Source organism: Mus caroli, unplaced genomic scaffold, assembly GCF_978045245.1.
Source record: "Mus caroli unplaced genomic scaffold, Mus_caroli_1 scaffold_7, whole genome shotgun sequence".
In the NCBI taxonomy this organism is placed as follows: domain Eukaryota; kingdom Metazoa; phylum Chordata; class Mammalia; order Rodentia; family Muridae; genus Mus; species Mus caroli.
The window spans coordinates 101316564-101338807 of NW_028227262.1; the positions used below are offsets into that span (position 1 = coordinate 101316564).

Here is a 22244-nt window from a genome sequence, read left to right on the forward strand (position 1 = left end):
GACATACATGAAAGTAAAACTACTATGCACGTAAAACAAAATAAAAAAAAAAAATGAGGGGCTAAAGCTGGGTCTGGTGACACATACCTTTAATCTCAGCACTTGGAGGCAGAAGCAGGTAGATCCCTAAGTTCCAGGCCAGCCTGATCTACAGAGTGAGTTTCAGGACAGTCAAGGCTACATAGAGACATCCTGTCTTGAAAATCAAAACCAAACAACCAAAAACAACAACAAAACCAAAAAGCAAAATCAAACAAAACCAAAACCAAACAAAACCCCATAAAACAAACAAACAAAACAAACACACGTGAGAGGCTAGAGCACCCACATTTTAGCTCCAGAAAATCTGATGCCCTCTTCTGACCTCTGAATACATCAGGCATGTATATACACATAAGCACTCTTACACATAAAATAATAAAAGTTAAAAGAAATGGAGCTATTTTTGTTTTATGTTGGACGAGAGGTCATAGGTTTGTGTGTATCTGGTTTTGTTTGTTTTGAGACGAGACATTACTCTCTTGTCCAGTTTAGCTTTGAATTTCTGGGCTAAAATGATCTCCTGCTTTAGCCTCCAAAGTAGTTGAAACTACAGAAAAGAATTATATCAGAATAATAAAAAAGGTAGAACCATCACTGAGTTCTACAGAGAATACAAGAGACTGCAGTCATCTCTTGTGGTTTAACCTAGATAGAATCAATCATAAACCTCGGGAGTCCAGAGCATGTAGGCTGTGTGCCTGTCTAGTCTTAATTTAGTTTTCAAAACATATAATCTGAACTTCTGGCTGTGGTCATGCATGCAGGAATTGTCACAGATACACTAGTAGATAGACAATATAAATGATAGGGACTCTCTCCCAGTGGACTACTTCTCTAGAGAGAGATCTTCAGGAGTAAAGGAAAACACACATTCAAATTGGCCTAGGAACCTAGCCTAATAAGTGCCAAAACGACAACCCAGGGGAGTAGTCATAAATACAGCTCATTTTCTCCTCCTGTATACATCAGAAAATATTGCAGGACTCTCTAAGACTTATTTATTTAGCCTCATTTGTCTTCTATGTCTTATCAGATGTTAATCCACAGGTGCTAACCCTAATGCCAGTACAGCTTTCTTTTCTGACATGCAAACCTAGTTCTTTTCCAAAACATTCACGGTTATTTCTAGATCTAAACCACTAGATTGGTTATCTCTCTCTCTCTCTCTTTCCAGAAAAATCATAATATAAGGCAACGTTCAGACAAGAATCTGACTTAGTTATAGACTTAGTCATGGAGTCCTTCTAATTTTTCTTTTCTTTCTTTTTTCCTTCCTTTCTTTTTTTTTTTTGCGACAGGATATCACTAAAAGTCATGGGTCTCTGCCTCCACAGACATGGAGTCAGCCCACCCAGCTCCGAAACAACTATCTATTTCATATACCTCTCCCAACCTAGTATCTAGGAAAGAAACTCAAACTTTTATATGCTCAGCAGAAAAAAACAAGAAGCCAAAGAACATGGGAACAGAGGCGGGATCTCTGATCTCACTTTTCCCCAAAAGTTCTGTCCTCTTTAGTTTCCCGCACAAGGACAGACTCAGACGGATGAGCCTACACCTGCACCCCACCATTTCCCTGAGTTTCTTACACGTGTTCTTCCTGCCAAGCTTGGCCAAAGGGAGCTGGCAGTCCCAACCAATCCCTCCCCTCGGAGTGCTCAAGCCCCGCCTCCCTGTGCAGGGCTGGTTGCCTTTGTTCTCCCCCGCACTCTTTCCGGACCTGGGCGCTCCAAGCAAACCGAGTGGCAGCCCGTGATTGGTGGTCGCGGCACAGCCAATCAGAAGGGGGCACCTCACGCTAGGGCTCGGAGTTTTAAACGCGGAGCAGAGGGGCGCGCCCGCGCGGAGGGTTCAGGCAGCGGGGCGGGGCCGGTGTGGGCGGGGCGCCACGGCTCTCGCCCTGATTCGTGCGGGGATTGGACGGGCCGCGGCTTCCTTACCTCCAACCAATCACCGGCCTGAACTTCCTGGAGGCTTTGGTGCGCTCCGGCGTCGCTCGGGTGGTCGGCGAGTGCTCCGCGGTGACCGGTGTCTGCAGGCCCAGCTCTGCACCGGAAATCATGAAGCTCCGGAAAGCTTGGCTGTTGGTCCTGCTCTTGGCGCTGACACAGCTGCTGGCTGCTGCGAGCGCCGGAGATGCGCACGAAGGTAAGCGGGAGGGCGGGCCGGAGGAGCAGCTCGCGTGGGCTGCAAACCTTGCTGGGGCCTGACAGGGTGCTTCACTCACACCCCTGCGGAATTATTGACCCGGGAGCAACGAACTTAATGGAGTTTCAGTGTAGGGCCGAATCTAGGGGTGTGGGCCTCTTTAGTTCCTACCTGAGACTAGGACACGGAGGGACGTGCCCAGTGCCTGGTTCGCAACTTGTCTCTTTACCCTCACTACTGAGATTTGCCCCTTTGGTGAGTAAAATTTTCTGGAGAGTACTCTCGTTTCCAAAACCGGTTTTAGGAACGAGACGGAGGCGGGATGGCCGCTAGTAGGACCTGGAAGGGGCAGTCGCAGATACTGGGCATCTATATCAAGAAGTAGAAATAACTCAGGCTTTGTTTTCGTCTTTTATGGAAACTGGAGCTGCCATATACAAGCATTTTTTAATTCAGCGCCTTTTTTGCCACTCGCTGCACTGTTTTGAGAGTCGAGGCTGGTGATGCATGTATTCTAGTAGGAACAGTATGTGTAACTCATAGACATTATGCCCGCACCCTTTCTTCGAAATCCTCTACCGAAAATATAAGAACTTTGAAAATAGGAAGTGCTAGTTAACGTTGTTCCTAGAGAACGGGTCTGATCGACACCTTTCCTTAACCCTTCTAATCACTAACTTGTTGCCTACTAGGTTTAGACTAATATAAATAAAGCCCATTTTTAAAGTTTAGTGTGTAGGGGGAATGTGAACTTTATACTCCTAGGTTGAGTAAGATTCCTGTGGATCATTGATTTATGAGTCTTTGCCCAGGTAGGTAAGAGTAGAAATGAAGAGACTGCTGAAAGGGGCCAACTATCTGTCCTACCTACGAGGATATCTTGGCACTTTTGTCTACACTGACTGAGGGCTCATTTCTTATAGAGACCCAAAATAAATTAAAACAGAAAGAGGGCAGAGTCATCATTTTAATCAAATTTTTCACTTTTTAAAACAGAATAGACACATGAGTTTGAGAACCAGTGTAGTTTGGTATATGCTTTAAGAACGTGTTAAAAACTACACAGTTGTGAGACAGTGGTCAGTTTTAGGGTGATGTATGTTTGTTTGTTCAAGATGGGGTCTCATTATGTAGCTTGGAGCTCATCATGTAGACCAGGCTGGCCTTGAGCCTCTGGGCAGGGGTTCAAATGCCAGGAAGTGTGAAAAGTGTGACTTCTTGAGAGTCCTGGGTGAGTGGATTTCAAAGGTTGTTTAGACTAGCCAGTGGTATATCTTTTGGGTCACTGGTGCTGTCTCTGGGGGAGTGTTTGCTCTTGGTGAACCCAAGAATCCCTGGGGTGTCTGGGCCAAAGACAACCCTCTTAGGCTAGGTTCTCAGGTTTGGTAGGGCTGGCAGTGTGGTTTAGTGATATATCAGTTACCTACCATGTGCAAGGTATTGCACTGCAAAGGGAGGGAGAATGCAGTTTCACTCATTGTGCTTGGTCCATACTTAGTATCATCTGTCCTGATTGAGCACTAGTTAACGTTCTTGTTGTTGTTGTTGTTCACTATTTACTGTTTGAGTTTGGCCTAATGATTGTTTGTTCAGCCAATACTAGCTCCTCGGCAAGGTGGAGTGTGGCCTTGCTGAAGAAGTGGGGACATCCTTACAGAAAGTACCAGTGCCTGGCCTGGTCAGGGATGCAGTGTCATCATCAGGGTTGTTCAGTGGTTGTAGACAGGATGTGCGATGTTTCATTTGGTTTATGCCAAAAGAGATCGCACCCTTTCAGAAGGTACTCGAAAGTTTTGGATATGCTTTTCTAAGCTGGAATGTTTTGACTTTAAAAGTGAAGTCTAATCAGGGGAACGCAGATAGAGTTAAAAAAACAAAAAACAAAAAAAACTAGTGGATGGAGATGTAAATCAGCGGGGAGAGCAGTTATCTCAAATGTGCAAGACCCTAAGTTTGATCTCTATCACAACAAATCAATCCTGAGGGCTGGTGAAATGGCTCCGTGGTTTATGTTCTGTCCCACCAGAGGACCTGAGTTGGATTCCTAACAACCAACATTAGCTAGCTAGCTTACAACTACCTGTAACTCTAGCTCCAGGACAGAGCCTCTGGGAAGCTGCACTCATATGCACCTACTTACACATAATTTTTAAAATAAAACTTTAAAAACAGAAATAAACACTTAGAAATAAAATCTCACATTAAAATTTTAAAAATTTAATCTGAGATAACCAAGCATGCATGGTGTCAGGTTTTTGCTTTTTTATTCTGATTTTTTTTTTCTTTTTATTTGTTTAGGGTTTGTTCGTGTTTCTATTGTTGTTTTTTGTTTGTTTGTTTTGAGGTAGGAGTTCTCTGTGTAGCCCTGTCTTGGAACTCACTCTGTAGACCAGGCTGGTCTTGAACTCAGAGATCCACCAGCCTCTGCCTCTTGAGTGCTGGGATTAAAGGTGTGCCCACCACCACCAGGCTGGGTTACTTTCACTGTATGCATAAGTCTTCCTGTAACTGGGTGGACTGTCAGGATTCCCTTCCTCTCCTAGCCATGTTCCCTAGCTTGAAGAGGGGATAAGATTTCATAGTGCTTTCTCTCTCGGCCCTGACTAGAACAGATGAATGTGGTTGACCATAAACCCTACCTAACCTCTCCAGCCTCCTAAATGCACAGATGAGGTGGCCACCGGGCAGAAGTTGCAATGCATCCTTGCATCCAGCAGATCATTTAGGGAGTGGGAAGTATTCAGTTTGTCTCCTAGAAAGCCACCGTGATTAGTGGGCTACTTGTGTGACATACGTGAAGTCCTGGCCTTGGCCAGTAGGTGCTTCCTCGTAGGTTGTAGTAGGCAAAGCTCTTGAAGTACCAGCAGCCTTGAGCTTGGTGAATTTAGTGTTAAATATTGAGGGTCCCAAAGACTTGGTTGCTGTGAATACCAGTACATATGGTGTGGATTGTCAGTCATGATTGAGAGTGGATTCAGCCTGATGAATTCAGATGGAGTGTAAGGGACTAAGCTTATATCACCAGCCCTCCTGGAACAGCAGCCGCTTGGCTTTAATCAATATCAACAAACTGTGTGTTATGACTTAATTCTGGTTCTTTCAAAAAAGTATGTCAGTAGACGAGGCACCGTTTTTTGAGTGCCACAGAGCAGAGGATTGTTGTGTTTTGTGTGGTGTGTATGTCCTCCCGTATCCTCAGTTCCTGAACATTCTGGAAGGATGGGAACAAAACCCTGCTGAGGAAGCTTGTCCTCTGTTCCCTAGGGAGTTGTCCAGAAAACACGTATCATGGAACCATGCAATAAATAGGTACCGTCGTACTGTCAAATGTCAAACTCAGTCAGGGACCCGCATCTTCTCTGCTCTGTTCCTGCTGAGTACCCGAGAACCTGTCCCCTTAATTCCTCTCTGTCCGGAACACCTGTTTTGATGGTGCCCAGAAGGAGGGAACGGTGGGCAAGAGAAGCACACGCCAGCTTGGTTTTTACTCTGAAAGTGGGCATATTAGAGCTATTTCTCTTACTTTCACATCAGAAGAATGTAGGCCTCAGTTGAGGAAAGGATGAATGAGGCAGGAAAAGGCTGTGGAGTGGGGGAAGTGAGTGAGATATGAGTAGTAGAGATGAGGCAGAGCTAGGATTTTTGTAATGATTTTGCAGATTGATAAAGTCCGTTAATAATGATCAAAGCTAACCCGATAACCCCAGAACTTCAGCGTTGTGGAAGAGCAGTGTGAGGGACATGTGGGTGAAACTCAGGGGGTCTCTGTGTACCCACAGTTATAGAGCCAGTATTGAGTTACTTCATACATTCCACAAGTCTCAGGGGTTCCAGGATCCTGGGAGCAGGTTTCAGGCCTTGAGTGCACTCAGTCCCAGACAGTAACCGGCAGTGTTGTTAACTGAGCTCCTGAGAAAAGAATTGGCCCTTTGACACACTCTGGCTCCGGGTGAAAGGAATAGTGTGCTTGCTGCACATAGATCTGCTTGCTGCCATGACAGTCCATGGAGAAACTCCTCAGGGAGGCCCAGAGTTTCATGCAGTTTAGAAAGAACAATTTAAAAGTTAACACAGTAACACTCTCTTGCATTCTGGGGTGTGTGTGTGTGTGGGGGGGGGGGATTGCTTCCAACAAAGTATAATTTTTGTGTGTATTTGATGCAGGTTGGTTCCCTAAGTCAGTTGTTTTTTGGTTTTGGTTTTGTTTTTTTTCGAGACAGGGTTTCTCTGTGTAGCCTTGGCTGTCCTGGAACTCACTTTGTAGACCAGGCTGGCCTCGAACTCAGAAATCCGCCTGCCTCTGCCTCCCGAGTGCTGGGATTAAAGGCGTGCGCCATCACACCCGGCTGGTTCCCTAAGTCTGTAAAGTTGTCATTGTTTCATAGTCTTTTCCTCTCAGAGTATTACTCAAGGCTGGCTTTCTAAGAAAAGCATGCTTCCCTTCCAGCTGTCTCCTGAAGGAGCAGCCCTGTGGGATATTTTTAAAGAATATGAAGTGGAATGACACAGCTTTTTCAGAAGGAGAATTTATGTACGTACCAGAGGGTAAATCTTGATATCTGCACATTTGGAGGGAACAGGCAGGTAAAGTGTCACTGGGAAAGGTTTATTGAGGTTCTAGAAAACAGCAGGAAAATGGTCTTTGATTCCATGGCATGGCCACGATGCTACATCTGTGTTCCTACTTGGAATGTAAAGTAGCCATATAGTTTACAGAGGTGGACCGGGATCTGTAGGGTAAGGATATCCGGCCACCATGACTCGTTTTAAGAGTTTGGGCCTCTGGTATAGTTGTAGAGGAGAACGTCATGGGTTTCTTAACCAGCGTGGGTCTCTTCTGCTCAGATACTTCAGATACAGAAAATGCCACTGAGGAGGAGGAAGAGGAGGAGGAGGAAGAGGAAGAGGATGACGATGACTTGGAAGTTAAGGAAGAAAATGGTGTTTGGGTCTTAAATGATGGGAACTTTGATAACTTTGTGGCTGACAAAGATACAGTGCTACTGGAGTTCTATGCACCATGGTAAGCCCCGCACCTTAGCTCTTACAGCCTCCTCAGGCCGTGCAGGCCCCAGGGGAAATGAAGATCTGACTGCAAGAGCTCCAGCTCTTCCATTTTTTCCTACTACTTTATTTTATTATTACTTTTTGTTTTTTTTGAGATGGGGCTGCTATTATTATTATAAATAATAATTATTATTATTATTGCATTTTTTGATTATTTTGTGTGTGTGCTATAGCATGCTTGTGGACGTAAGAAAAACTTGCAGGAGTCATTTTTCTACCATTGTGGATCCAGGGGCTAGAACTGGGGTCTACAGTCTTGGTGGCAAGTGACTTTTACCTGCTGTGCCACCTCACCAGCTCTAGGACTTCAACTTGATGTCAGGGTGTTGGAAACTGGAGACTGTCCTCCCGGCTGGCATTAGGTAGCCTTTAGTCAGCCCTCACCATAGAATGGTAATCATATTTCTGAACAGGCTGGCAGAGGCAGCTCCAGGTGCAGGCTGCTGACCAGGGGGTGATTTTCTTGTCTTACTTTTGTTCTCCTGTACAGAGCTCTGGGGAAGCAGATACAGATTCTTTTCCTGTTTTACCCCTCATGCTTTCGTGCATGGAAACTGTTCAATTCCTCCCACTTCTCTTGGGCTGTTTTGCATTTCATAGTCCCTTCTGTTCTTTTCTCTTCCTTCTGTGCTCTCTCTGTTTAACTTCTGAGGTAGTCTTGCATTATTTATCTAATATGTGATTTGAAACCATTACTTTCTATAAGATAAGTGATCCTTTTAGCAGTTTTGAGGTTTTATTTGTATTTTATATATCAGGTACTTTATATATATATTTTTTAATTGCAATAGCAATTTGTGTATGATATCTAAACTATAAGTCTTTCTATAAAGCCTCCGTTTTTTGAACGTTTTGTTGGATTTCAATCTCTTGGATACAGGTAATTCTTTTTCTTCTCCCTTAAATTTCTCAGGTGTGGACACTGCAAGCAGTTTGCTCCAGAATATGAGAAAATTGCCAGTACTTTGAAGGATAATGATCCTCCCATTCCTGTTGCGAAGATCGATGCAACCTCAGCATCCATGCTAGCCAGCAAATTTGATGTGAGTGGCTACCCCACCATCAAGATCCTGAAGAAGGGACAGGCCGTTGACTATGATGGCTCCAGGACCCAGGAAGGTGAGCTCCAGGATGTGAGCTGTTGGGGAATGGTACCTAAGGAAAAGCACTCAAGGTTGACCTCTGGCCTCCATACACCGGTATATATACATTTAAAAGAAAACAGGCATTCTCTCACACATACAGATGGTCGCCTTTAGCGGAGGACAAGCCTTAACAACTTAAGTCCTTGGCGTGCATGTCTACTCACCCTCGTTTGAATACATAGCCATACTTAAAAAAACTATGAAGGAAGAACAAGATAATAGGCACCCAGCCTTCACACCGGGCTTTCTGGCCTGCTTTGGAACCTTTTGAGCTGCATGTCTAGGAGCTAGAGTAGACACCTCATCCCCAGGCCGTCCCCTCTGAGTGAATTTTAATAAATGGTTGTTTCCTGGTAAACTGGCTCAGGGCTTCTGGGTATGGGTGTGGGCAGGAGCAGGCAGTTTGTATAGTGAACTTGTGAAGATTGGGCCCCTTAGCTTTTGGTGATATTTGTAGTAAAGAGAAAAATTTATAGTTCCTTGTCCTAAGAATCACTTGTTTATTTTTTTATTTTTATTTATTTCTTGTGCTGGGGAGCAAACTAGAGTAACTTACATGATGAGCAAACATTCTACCACTTGTGCTACTCCTAAACTTTGGCCCATTTATCTATCTTTTCATTTATATTAATTATTTTTGCTTGTTTAGTTTTTTACTTTTGAGACAGGGCCTTACTATGTAGCCCTGCCTGTCCTGGGACTCGATTTGTAGATTAGGCTAGCCTCGAACTCATACAGAGATCCCCTGCTTCTGCCTCCTGAGTGCAGGGATTAAAGGTGTGTGCTACTAGCCTGGCTAGTCTCTTTATTTTTAAGGATGATTTTCCACTCCAGTTACTGACTCCATTTCTGAAGTGAAGCCACAAAACTATTACATGTTTTAATCTGCGTGGGTGGTGATTATGGGCATGCTATGGTGTGTATATGAAGACCAAGGACAACTTATAGGGGGTTGGTTTTCCTGCCATGTGGGTCCTGAGGATTGATCTCCTGTCTTCAGGCTTGGTGACAAGTGCCTCAAGCCACTGTGTAATCCTACCAGCCCCTAGGCACACTTCCCACTGTGCCATCCTACCAGCCCCTAGACACTCTTCCCACTGAGCCATCCTACCAGCCCCTAGACACTCTTCCCACTGAGCCATCTTACCAGCCCCTAGGCACACTTCCCAGGTGATTCTGTTGCACCCTAGCTGTAGGAGTTTCTGCTGTTTGAAATTTTCTAGATTTTTGCCCACATTTCATGATGCCGTGACCTGGTGTGGTCGCGCATGTAAATAGTTTACACATGTTGCAGGAATGTTGCAAGATTGATTAATATGTATCTGACATAGTTACTGTTCTGGTCTTATGAAGAGACTCTATGACCATGGCAACTCTTAGAAAAGACATTTAATTGGTAAGGTCCTTGCTTAGGGTTTCAGAGGTGGTGGGGAGCATGGTGAGAGGCAGCACACATTGGAGCAGTTGCTGAGAGGTCCGTCCTGGTCATACATTGAGTCTCATGTTTTTCTGTTGTTTTATTTTTTAGAAATTGTTGCCAAAGTCAGAGAAGTTTCCCAGCCTGATTGGACACCTCCACCTGAAGTCACTCTTTCATTGACTAAAGATAACTTTGACGATGTCGTAAATAATGCAGACATCATTTTGGTGGAGTTCTATGCCCCGTGGTATGTTAACAGTCAGGTCCATGATATTATGATAATGAGTGTTGAGAACTCTGCTAAGCATTGGTGAAGGGTTGCAATGCACAGCCAGCAAGGTTAATACAGAGCAAGGTTAAGGCAGCAGCTGGGGCTAAGGGGAATCATGGGAGGGCTGTACATGGAAGGAAGCAGCAAGTCCTCACTTTAAACTTCACTCTGTGTGTGTGTGTGTGTGTGTGTGTGTGTGTGTGTGTGTGTGTGTGTGTGTGTGCGTGCGCGCGAGCGTGTGTCACAGCATGGGTGGTAGTAAGAGAACAGCTTTGTGGAATACTTGCTCTCTTTCCATTTTTGTTCTGGGGAGTTGAACTCATGTTGTCAATCTTTGTTTTGTTTTGTTTTTTGAGACAGGGTTTCTCTGTGTAGCCCTGGCTGTCCTGGAACTCACTCTGTAGACCAGGCTGGCCTCAAACTCAGAAATCCGTCTGCCTCTGCCTCCCGAGTGCTGGGATTAAAGGCATGCGTCACCAAGCCCGGCTTTCATGTTGTCAATCTTGTGTGACAAGCACTTTCACCTGCTGAACCATCTTGCCAGCCTGTTTTTTGATTTCTTAAGAACTTTCTCGAGCCGGGCGTGGTGGCGCACGCCTTTAATCCCAGCACTCGGGAGGCAGAGGCAGGCGGATTTCTGAGTTCGAGGCCAGCCTGGTCTACAAAGTGAGTGCCAGGACAGCCAGGGCTACACAGAGAAATCCTGTCTCGAAAAAAATCAAAAAAAAAAAAAAAAAAGAACTTTCTCTGGAACCATAAGGCCACACAAATTGTGTAGTGCAAGCTGGCCTCAAACTCCCAGAGATCCATCTGCCTCTGCCTCCCAAATCCTGGGCTTGCCCCAACTACTCTTTTGCCCAGTGTTCACATCCACAATTCATAATTTAATCTTTATTCTAGTGACTTTATTCTTGGTCTTGTTATGTAGCCTAGGTGGGCCTACAAACTTGGAGCAGTCTCCTGCTTCAACCTCTCGAGTCCTGGAATTCAGGCATGTGTTACCACCCCTGGATGAAAAAAGACTTGTAGGGAGATGAATGTAACTGTGGGAGTCGACTTCCCAGGAAATAGTCTGAGGCAGCATCTTGGTGAATTCTTCATTCCTTGCCATGGGTTCTGACTTTTGAGCCGACTTAGCATTTGCCTGGGTGAGTCACTAGAATAAAGACTAAATTGCTTGCTCTATACAATTTGTGTGGCCTTATGGTTCCAGAGAAAGTTCCAGGAAAGACAGAATTACACAGAGAACCCCTGTCTCCAAAAAATAAATAAATAAAAAATAAAATAAAAGTGCCCTCAAGTGTCTGCATGGATGAGGCCCTGAGTGTCAGCAAGGAAAAGAAGTTTGTTGTGTTAGAATCAGCAGGCAGAGGCTGTGGCTGATACATAGCAAGGAGCTAGTCTGCCCTGGCTCAGGCAGGGCCTGTGTGAACCCAGACCTGTGGCTTTCTGGATTTTGCAGAAAAACCACTATATCTGTTCACTGTTGGGTGTACAGATGAAATGACAACACAAAGGGATGCCCAAAAGGAAAACTGGAGGAGAAGGAAGGAAATAACATAGTGTACTGGGGTGCAGATAAGCCAGTGGCACCTTTTGTGACCCAGCTTGAGTGCTAAAGAGATGCCAGTCCTTACATTGCTATAGAGGAGGCCTGACATGGTCGGTGAGACATGACATTGTACTAGTGGGTCACCTACCCATTCTGGTTTATGACTGTTACTATTATTTGCTGTGAGGAAAGAGAATAACAGAGACAGCTCATAAAAGGAGGAGTTTGTGTGGCCTTATGAATCCAGAGAGATAATAGACCATATAATGGCAGAGTGCAGGCCTGGCAGCAGGGGTAGGAAGCTGAGGGCCCACCAGAGTGAAGCAGAGAGAACAAACTAGAAAATGGTGAGAATCTTTTAACTCTGAAAGCCCACTTCTATTGACATACATCCTCCAACAAGGTTACAGCCTCTAAGCTTCTCCAAACAGCATCACCAAGTAGGGATCAAGCATTCAAATAGGAGACAGGAGACAGACATTTCATTCCAACCTCCACAGTGACCACTCAGGAGTTGTGTGTAGCAAACTGTGGACCTAGCAAGCTCATTAAGCACCTTATAAGCTCATGGTACCTAAGAAGAGAGTTACCCTTTACTTGCAGATGGTTGACATGTTGTAGGATGTACCCTTTAATTAAGGACCTGAAGGAGACAGTGTTTATGTTAACTGGGAGGGCCTGAGAACCTGAGAGCAGATAAAAGTCATCGGCGTCTCATGCTGTAGATCGTTTGTTTGCTTGTTTGTTGTTTGTTTGGTGGTTTGTGTGCCACCAAAGTTTAAATAAACCTGGGTGCCAGTCAGATAGGCATGCGTTCTTCTGCTACTGTGGCCCCTGCACAGTCTGTTAATCACAGTCCTAGTTGCAAGTGCTTCTTGCTCCTGGTTATCCCCTGCTCTGGTTTGTAGGCTAAGAATTTGTTTCACTCTTGTCCTCTGTCTTTGTTTACATTGTTGCCTCTCGCAGCCCCTGAATCCAGCTAATCTGTTGCCATTGTCTATACTTGATGTTAGATAAGGCCAAAAAAGCATAAGCTGTCACCTTGTCAATAAGCCACTCCTGATTTATATTGTTGACAGCCCCTAGATCCTAAGAAGATCTTCTCCCTTCATAGGACGGTGGCTCTCTTGCTTTTTTCCTTGTCTTTCTACCAGTTTGCTGTGCTCCTGTCTATACACACAGGCCTCTTGGATGTGAATGCCAACAACAAGAGTCTCATGTTCTAACAATTTAGTGTGCCTGTGGGGCCTGTCTTGTCATTCTCACCTAGGAGACATTCCAAGATTTGGTGGGTGTAACTGAGTTCCTTGGGCCCATGGGATTGGCCTCTCACTTAGCTAATACATAAATCCATGCTGGGACAAATTCCTGATGGAATTGCCTTCCTTTTGGCAGGTGTGGACACTGCAAGAAACTTGCCCCTGAGTATGAGAAAGCTGCCAAGGAGCTCAGCAAGCGCTCTCCCCCAATTCCCTTAGCCAAAGTGGACGCCACCGAACAGACAGACCTGGCTAAGAGGTTTGATGTCTCTGGCTACCCGACTTTGAAAATTTTCCGCAAAGGAAGGCCTTTTGACTACAATGGCCCACGAGAGAAATATGGTATGGCTGCTACCTTCCTCGTAGTGTGTGGAAAGGGACTGTCCCTTGCACAGCTGGGAGCTAGAGGATGTGGTCAGCTGCAAGGGTCTTCCTCAGACATGTGCTCTGCTCCTAGGGATTGTTGACTACATGATTGAGCAGTCTGGGCCTCCCTCAAAGGAGATTCTGACCCTGAAGCAGGTCCAGGAGTTCCTGAAGGATGGAGATGATGTAGTCATCATTGGGCTCTTTCAGGGAGATGGTGACCCGGCCTACTTGCAGTATCAGGATGCTGGTGAGTATGTAAGCCATACTCCTGAGGCTTTGGGGGAAGTAGGCTGTTTTACATAAAATTAGCATAATGATTAGGTTTTGGGCTAGTATTCATGAGGTCCTAGACTCAAACCTTAGCCCCACCAAAACAGCAAATGCTCTTCCATAAGAGTCTATCAGTGAGCCGGGCGTGGTGGTGCATGCCTTTAATCCCAGCACTCGGGAGGCAGAGGTAGGCGGATTTCTGAGTTCGAGGCCAGCCTGGTCTGCAAAGTGAGTTCCAGGACAGCCAGGGCTACACAGAGAAACCCTGCCTCGAAAAACCAAAAAAAAAAAAAAAAGAGTCTATCAGTGTAGCAAATGCTTGATGGAGGAACCAAGGGAGTACCTGTGGGAATTAGCTTTCCAGCCTTGTGTTGAGGCTGTGGGTCAGGTCCTTGTGGCTGTCATACATAGTTGGTGCAGTGTATAATCACATGCTAAATGTGAAAGACCAGCTGCACTGTCTCCCCACCCCACACAATCACATTAATTTAGGTTGTTTGCCTTCCTCCTCTCCTAGAAAGAACAGCTCTGACTTGGGCCTGGATTCAGGTCCTGGCCCTTGCTAGTTAACTAACACTGCTCACACGCTGGCTCCATCAGGCCAATGTTTGTGGGTTTTAGGATCCTCAGTGCCACCTTTTCCTCATTTCCCCCTTCACACAGCACAAGTGTAGTCTACTTCATCACCAAGTTTCCTTTCAGCATGTCACTTGTCACCTTGTGCTGATCTCTCCGCGGCATAGCAATGCTTGTACCTACTTTCAGTTCAGGCTGGTGATTTGTTGTTTGTTTTGAGAGAGGACCTCTGTGTAGCCCTGGTTTTACTCTGTAGACCACACTGGCCTCAAACTCACAGAGATCTGCCAGCTCTGCCTCTTAGGTGCTAGGATTAAAGATGTGAGCTGTAGCCGGGTGTGGTGGCGCATGCCTTTAATCCCAGCACTCGGGAGGCAGAGGCAGGCGGATTTCTGAGACCAACAACCCCCCTCCCAATAAATAAATAAATTAATTAATTAATTAAATTAAATTAAAACTTGGCTCCTTTGTGTGCTTAAGCTCTGCATATTGTCCATTCAGAATTCACAGCATTCATACCCTTCAGGCACTTGCTTGGCCAATGCGGGTCATAAAACTGTTATTGAATCAGTTTAATATATTCTGTTCATTTGTCAGCTAACAACCTGAGAGAAGACTACAAGTTTCACCACACTTTCAGCCCTGAGATAGCCAAGTTCCTGAAAGTCTCCCTCGGGAAGTTGGTGCTGATGCACCCTGAGAAGTTCCAGTCCAAGTATGAGCCCAGGTTCCACGTGATGGACGTTCAGGTGAGTGAGGGCTCTTCAGAGGTGTGAAGTGTCCTCTGCTATGTCAGTTCCTGGGTATTGTACATGCAGAGCACCTGGACTTTGAAATGTGGAGAATTTTCTTTGCCCACAGGGTGTGGCATACCTGTCTTAGACACTGTTCTATTGCTATGAAGAGACATCATGACCAAAGCAACTCTCAAAAAGGAACGTATTTAATGGGGGCCTGCATGTGGTTTTAGAGGTTTAGTCCATTGACATCCTGGTGTGGAGCGAGGTAAGAGGCAGCAAGCATTGGAGCGGTTGCTGCGAGGCCCATCCTGGTGCATAGGCAGAGAAACTGGGCTTGGCATACAAGAGCTTTCGAAATCTTAAAAGCCAAACCTCTTTTTCTTTTCTTTTTTTTGTTTTTTTTTTTTTTTTTTTTGTTTTTTTCAAGACAGGGTTTCTTTGTATAGCCCTGGCTGTCCTGGAACTCACTTTGTAGACCAGGCTGGCCTGGAACTCACTTTGTAGACCAGGCTGGCCTGGAACTCACTTTGTAGACCAGGCTGGCCTGGAACTCAGAAATCCGCCTGCCTCTGCCTCCTGAGTGCTGGGATTAAAGGCGTGAGCCACCACGCCCGGCCAAACCTCTTTTTCTAATTCTGTGGAAGAGTTCCACTCCTTTGTATTCAAACCTCCTTTCCCAGCCTTTGCTTCTCACCCCACTCTTAAGCTTCAGGGCACAGGACAGGAGCCTAATCAGTGAGTGTTGTATTTTTCCCTGATGATGCTGGTCCATTGTGCTGAGGCTCCTGGTGTTGGAGCTCTGGGTCTTTATGGGACCCTGTGGGGCAAGTGGACCTGCCACCCTGGGAAATCTCAGAATTGAGAATGGTGGGTATGGGGCCGGCTCCCTGTCAAGTTCTACCTGTCCTGGAATACATAACTATGACACCCCATTAAGAGGGCCTTGATAGTCATGTAGGGACAAGACCTGGAGACCTACCTTCCCCATGCAAATAGAGCATCCCTAACATCTCAGACTGAACCAGTGGGAAGCATCTACCCCTGATCCCACCCTCCTCCACATGGAATAAAGTGCTTGAGTTACTTCAACAAGAACCATCTGAGAGTGACTGTTTTTATTGAGTTTTAAGTGTGAGCTCTAGTGACCTCCAGTCTCTAAAACCTGAGTTCTGTTTTCTTAGACACTCACTCTGACACATATTTTAGGTGCCATGCAAACTTGGGTTTCCTTGATACTGATGAAACATCTCACTGAAGAACCATATGGGCCATCATTAGAGGAGTCCATTGTGGAGCCTAGTTGAGTACAGCTGTTTGTGTGAATGCTATGCCCTCAGCACACAGCCCCCAGAGAAAAAAAGTGGGCTCGGTGTGACAGCTCACCAACCACGTGTTTCGCCTGAGTCTAAATTCTAATCTGAGGCTTCCCTGCTCTCTAGGACAATCTGAAGGTTCAAGGGTGGCTGTGTGTGGCCAGCTGCAGCGCCTCACCTGGCCATTTATTAGCTGCTATTGTATCTCACCTTGTCATCTGTAAAAGGGATTTCTGGGCTCTTGTGGACCTCAGTTAACTGACTATGGAAAAGCCTGCATGGTTCAGTCCATGTGTATAGATACTGTTTAAGACCTTTAAGCTTTTTCTCATTGGGTTTGGAGTTCCAGTCAGAAGAAATGGTGTGATTGGATGGGGTGAGTGAGCTCACACAAACATCTGTGTGACTCTGACGGCATGTTAGCTAGAGCTCCCTTTTCATTGTGCTTGCTCTTGATCTTTGAAACAGGGCTCCACAGAGGCATCAGCCATTAAGGACTATGTGGTGAAACATGCCTTGCCCCTGGTGGGCCATCGAAAGACTTCTAATGATGCTAAGCGGTACAGCAAACGCCCCCTGGTGGTTGTATACTACAGTGTGGACTTCAGCTTTGATTACAGAGCTGGTGAGAGACCCTACCAACACCTTTATAGGGTGGGGGCTACCATTTTTAGACATCTTGTTCTAGAACCCTTAAAGTTAGTGGTATGGGCATATTTTTGCCTCTAGCATCGGATTTCGAGTTCTGAGCCATAAAGTACCCTTTTCCTTCCTGATTTAGTAAAAGCGGAGTTAAGAGTCAGACCTAGGCCTAAAGAGTTGGCTCAACAGGTGAAAACAGTGCCAATCCTGAGGACCTACATGGTAGACAGAGAACCATTTCCTACAAGTTGTTCCCTGACCGCCACACATATACTCATACAATATAAATAGTATATTATCCTATGCATACTATAATAAAAATTAAAACAAACAACAAAGAAAATAGACGATAAAAAAAAAGTCAAGCCGGGCGTGGTGGCGCACGCCTTTAATCCCAGCACTCGGGAGGCAGAGGCAGGCGGATTTCTGAGTTCGAGGCCAGCCTGGTCTACAAAGTGAGTTCCAGGACAGCCAGAGCTATACAGAGAAACCCTGTCTCAAAAAAAAAAAAAAAAAAAAAAGTCAAGCCTACTACCTTCATAGAGATGATGTAGCAGATCTGGTGCTGAACTGGCTTCTCAGACAGAGCTGTGTTGCCAGTACCCAGCTCTCCTGGGGCTTAGTTGGAGTTCTAGCCTTAAGCCAGCTGCTTACACAGTGTTGCTATACCAGAAATCCTTTCCTATCTGGTCGAGGTACTTCTGGGTCTGGGCCTTGTCGGAGAGCGTCAGTGTCAGAATCTTGAATCTCACAGTCCAGGGCAGGACAGTTCTATGCTCAGCCACTTAGTTCACAGCCTGTGTCTGTTTCAGCTACTCAGTTTTGGCGTAACAAAGTCCTAGAGGTGGCCAAGGACTTCCCTGAGTATACCTTCGCCATTGCTGATGAGGAAGACTATGCCACGGAGGTGAAGGACCTGGGGCTCAGTGAAAGTGGAGAGGATGTCAATGCAGCCATCCTAGATGAGAGTGGGAAGAAGTTTGCCATGGAGCCAGAGGAGTTTGATTCAGACACTCTCCGGGAATTTGTCACAGCTTTTAAAAAAGGTAAGTTGGGCCACACATGTTTGTGCCTCACAAAGATGGGTGACACTCCGGAGCTTCCGAGCCAGCAAAGCACTCTTATCAACAATGAATAAATGATAAAAAAAAAAGGGGGGGGGGCTGGAGAGATGGCTCAGCGGTTAAGAGCACCAATTGCTCTTCCAGAGGTCCTGAGTTCAATTCCCGGCAACCACATGGTGGCTCACAGCCATCTGTAGTGGGATCCCATGCACTCTTCTGGTGTGTCTGAAAACAGCTATAGTGTACTCATATAAATAAAATAAATAAATCTTTAAAAAAAAAAAAAAAAGAGCCGGGCGTGGTGTCACACGCCTTTAATCCCAGCACTCGGGAGGCAGAGGCAGGCGGATTTCTGAGTTCGAGGCCAGCCTGGTCTACAAAGTGAGTTCCAGGACAGCCAGAGCTACACAGAGAAACCCTGTCTCGAAAAACCAAAAAAAAAAAAAAAAAAAAAGCCGGGCGTGGTGGTGCACGCCTTTAATCCCAGCACTCGGGAGGCAGAGGCAGGCGGATTTCTGAGTTCGAGGCCAGCCTGGTCTACAAAGTGAGTGCCAGGACAGTCAGGGCTACACAGAGAAACCCTGTCTCGAAAAACCAAAAAAAAAAAAAAAAAGGAAAAAAAAAAAGAATAAGGTAGCACATGATAGAGGAAGCCACCTAATCTCCTCTCCATAGCCCACAGAAAAGACCTGGTAGGTCCCCTGTTACTCTCTGCCCCTCCTCACTCCTAAGTCCTCTCCAACCCATTTTCTGACTTAGTTACCTGAAAAAGTGCCGATGTACCCCCCCCCAACACTGAGGTACCAAGACAACTTAAATGTTACTTCAAACACTAGGAGGTTTACGTTTTCCTCATTTTGGCAAGTTTTCTAGTATTTACTTTGAAAGCAAAAGCCGGGTGAGGGCCCATTCAGTAGCATCAGTCTAAAGAAGCCACAGTTTGTGGTTAGGCAAGGATTCCGGGAGGCATCTCCAGATGCATCCCAGAGTCAGGTGCAGCTGAAACCTCTGTGACTTGAGAACTTGACCTGGAACCTCTCTTGTTGCCGACCACTCGCACTCAAGAGTCTTACTCTAGGCGCTTCCTCTCCTGTCCCTTGGGGTTGGGAAAATGGAGACAGACTCTCGGTTCTTTGTTTTTGCTTTTTGAGACAGGGCCTCACTGTATCTCATGTTAGCCTCAATCTTGTGATTCTCCTGCCTCAGCCTCTCAGAATGCTGTTATTGTAGTTGTGTGTCACTGTGCCTCATAATTCCTCTTTCATTTGTTTTTAGTTTTGTTGGTAGGTTTTGGTTTTATTTTTAGGAAAAAGGGCAAGCATGACTTAGAACCTTTTCAAACAGTCTTTTGAACCTGAGGAACCCTTGCTATGAGACTCCAAGCATAGTCTTTATTGTCCTGACTGAGCAAAGCACCTAATTCTCGTTGCTGGCCATTTGGTACATACCAGGGCCCTTACCCATTTTGGGTACTTGGTTTTGTCATCACAAAGTTGATGTTTTCCCCACGGGGTTTTCAGACTCCGTCCTAGTGTGCTCAATAGTTCTCCTGCATTGGTCAGTGTCTCTGTTAGACTGAATTTTGTAGGGACTGGGAGAGTGAAGATAATTTTACTATAGAATATTGCCTGTTGTTGGGGAAGGTTTTAAAGGGGCTACGTCCCCACCTGTGAGTGGGGCTAATAACCCCTGGTAGTTCAGGTTGCCTCAGTGCCTGGTTCAGATAGAGTAGCAGGATCCATGGTGTTTTAAGTACTGACACCTCCTCTTTTTGTGTTTGGCAGGAAAACTAAAGCCAGTCATCAAATCACAGCCAGTACCCAAGAACAACAAGGGACCAGTCAAGGTGGTGGTGGGAAAGACCTTCGATGCCATTGTGATGGACCCCAAAAAGGATGTCCTCATTGAATTCTATGCACCCTGGTGTGGGCACTGCAAGCAGCTAGAGCCTATCTACACCAGCCTAGGCAAGAAATACAAGGGCCAGAAGGACCTGGTTATCGCCAAGATGGATGCTACTGCCAACGACATCACCAACGACCAATATAAGGTGGAGGGCTTCCCTACCATCTATTTTGCTCCCAGTGGGGACAAAAAGAACCCAATTAAGTTTGAGGGCGGCAACAGAGATCTGGAGCATTTGAGCAAGTTTATAGATGAACATGCCACAAAGAGGAGCAGGACCAAGGAAGAGCTTTAAAGGCCTGGCTGTGTGCAGAAGGTGGAGGCACCAGGCACTAGTGGACAGCACCAAGCACGTGAGCCATCAGTGAAATGGCAGGATCTTGACTTTTTTTTTTATATTTTGTTAATGCCACCTCATGATCTGAATACTGAGTAGCCACGAGTGACTTGATGATAGTTTAGATCAGATTTTTATGGAGGATACATCTATTTTTATCATTTTGGGTCTTCTCTTTTTTTTTTTTTTTTTTTAAACTATTTACTTCAGTATTTCTTCAGACAAATACGTTTTGGATCTTCTGTTTAAGAATCTTTTTTTTTTTTTAATTTAAACTTTAAAAGTCTTTGCCAAATCATGTTGTTTGCCTTTTATTTTCTTGTTCAAACAACTTTTAGCTTAAAAGTAGATAACTGTTGGTATGTTTGTTTTTTATTTCTTCCTGCTGATGACACCAAGTTGAGGACTCACTCTCCCCTGACAGTTGGCCAGGATGTTGTTTCAGCCTGATGTTAGAGCCATGTCCTTGTCCAGGTTGAACAGTATCAGATGCTGGATGGACATAGCCATTCCAGCATCTGACACACCGTGACGACAGGTGGTAATGGAGTGTGGCCATTACTGGTTCCTCAAACCAGTCCTGCTGCTAAAATAAAATGATCTCAGACAGCCTTAGAAACTTCGGGGTGGTAGAACAGTTGTTGTAGGCTGCTAATAATTGGGAGGGTCGGGGGCATGGGGTAAAATAACCTCAATATCTGATAGACAGCTGGGTGTGGTGGCTTACACCTTTAATCCCAGCACAGAGGCAGGTGGGTGTGAGTTCAAGGCCATCCTTGAACTGGTCTACAGAGTGAGTTCTAGGACAGCCAGGCTTACACAGAAAAACCTGCCTCAAAAAACAAAACAAAAGAGCTGACTTCTAAGAGATAACAACTAAGCATGACAAAATGTCAAATGTTCTGAATTACACCGCATGATCAGGCAAACACTGCATGATAGTTCAGGCTGCTCTTCCAGAGGTCCTGAGTTCAAATCCTAGCAACCACATGGTGGCTCACAACCATCTGTAATGAGATCCAATGGCCTCTTCTGGTGTGTCTGAAGACAGCTACAGTATACTTACATATAACAAATACATACATACATACATACATACATACATAGGCAGAGTTGAGGCTTCTCAGCAGGGAGGGTCAGCCTCTGATGGGCTAACTATGCTGCAGAGTTTTTTTTTTTTTTTAAAGATTTATTTATTTATTATATGTAAGTACACTGTAGCTGTCTTCAGACACTCTAGAAGAGGGAGTCAGATCTCTGTTACAGATGGTTGTGAGCCACCATGTGGTTGCTGGGATTTGAACTCTGGACCTTCGGAAGAGCAGTCGGGTGTTCTTACCCAGTGAGCCATCTCACCAGCCCCGCAGAGTTTCTTTATTATTACTCAAAAGGCACTTTTAGCAAGTCAGTTTCCACATACCAAAATCCCTTACCTGATCGAGGAGTTGTCTGAAATTACCTAAGGAATTCTCAGGCATGCAAGACTTCCTGGTTTGCCAGGAGTGTCTCAGGACCAAGTTACACAAGGGTGTGTTAAATCATTCAGGAAAAGCAACTTCATAAACCTAAGGCAACAATGACTATAAAAGGTTACTTCAAAACCTAGGTGCCATCCTCTGGAATCCATGCCAGATACAATGGCTCTGCCAAAATTCTACTGTAACAAAATAAAAGATGAAGCAGAAGCAGTCATACTGAGGTTGGACATAGCAACCCACCAGGAGGAAAAGAGTCCCTAGAGCAGGGACAAGAGTCAGAGACCCACTTGTTCTACTCAGGAGTCCCATAAAAAAGACAAAGCTAGTGGGTATAATATATACACAGAGGACCTGGTGCAGGCCCGTGTAGGTCCTGTGCCTGCTGTCTCAGTCTCTAGCTCATATGTGCCTTGCTTAGTTGATTTCAGAGGCCCTTGTTCTGGTGATTCCCTCTGAGCTCTGAGGGGATGCATTTGATGAGGACTTCTCACTTAAAGATGCTATTGTCTGGCTGTGGGTCTCTTTATCTGTTCCAATCTACTGACAGAGGAAGCCTCTCTGGTGATGATGGATAAGGCACTGATCTTTAAGTATAGCAGAATATCATTAGGACTCATTGATTTTTTTTTTTTTTTTTTTTAAGACC

The 22244-nt window shown here is 45.4% G+C and overlaps 1 protein-coding gene across 1 annotated transcript; it reads left to right on the forward strand.

The window, feature by feature from the left end:
* The first annotated feature begins 1900 nt into the window (after nucleotides 1–1900).
* On the forward strand, nucleotides 1901–20739 carry Pdia4 (protein disulfide isomerase family A member 4). The gene is made up of 10 exons (XM_085840640.1): nucleotides 1901–2190; nucleotides 7036–7213; nucleotides 8171–8376; nucleotides 9931–10069; nucleotides 13041–13246; nucleotides 13362–13520; nucleotides 14717–14868; nucleotides 16641–16797; nucleotides 17627–17860; nucleotides 19663–20739. The coding sequence occupies exons 1-10, from the start codon at nucleotides 2103–2105 to the stop codon at nucleotides 20076–20078; spliced, it is 1935 nt and encodes a 644-aa protein (XP_085696766.1). The 5' UTR covers nucleotides 1901–2102; the 3' UTR covers nucleotides 20079–20739.
* The last annotated feature ends 1505 nt before the right edge of the window (nucleotides 20740–22244 follow it).

Excerpts from the sequence above, each read along its gene's own strand:
- Pdia4 (XM_085840640.1), top strand. The coding sequence starts at position 2,103 with ATGAAGCTCCGGAAAGCTTGGCTGTTGGTCCTGCTCTTGGCGCTGACA. Across the intron at positions 13,521-14,716 it reads CTTGCAGTATCAGGATGCTG|CTAACAACCTGAGAGAAGAC; the intron begins GTGAGTATGTAA and ends TTCATTTGTCAG. Across the intron at positions 16,798-17,626 it reads CAGCTTTGATTACAGAGCTG|CTACTCAGTTTTGGCGTAAC; the intron begins GTGAGAGACCCT and ends TGTCTGTTTCAG.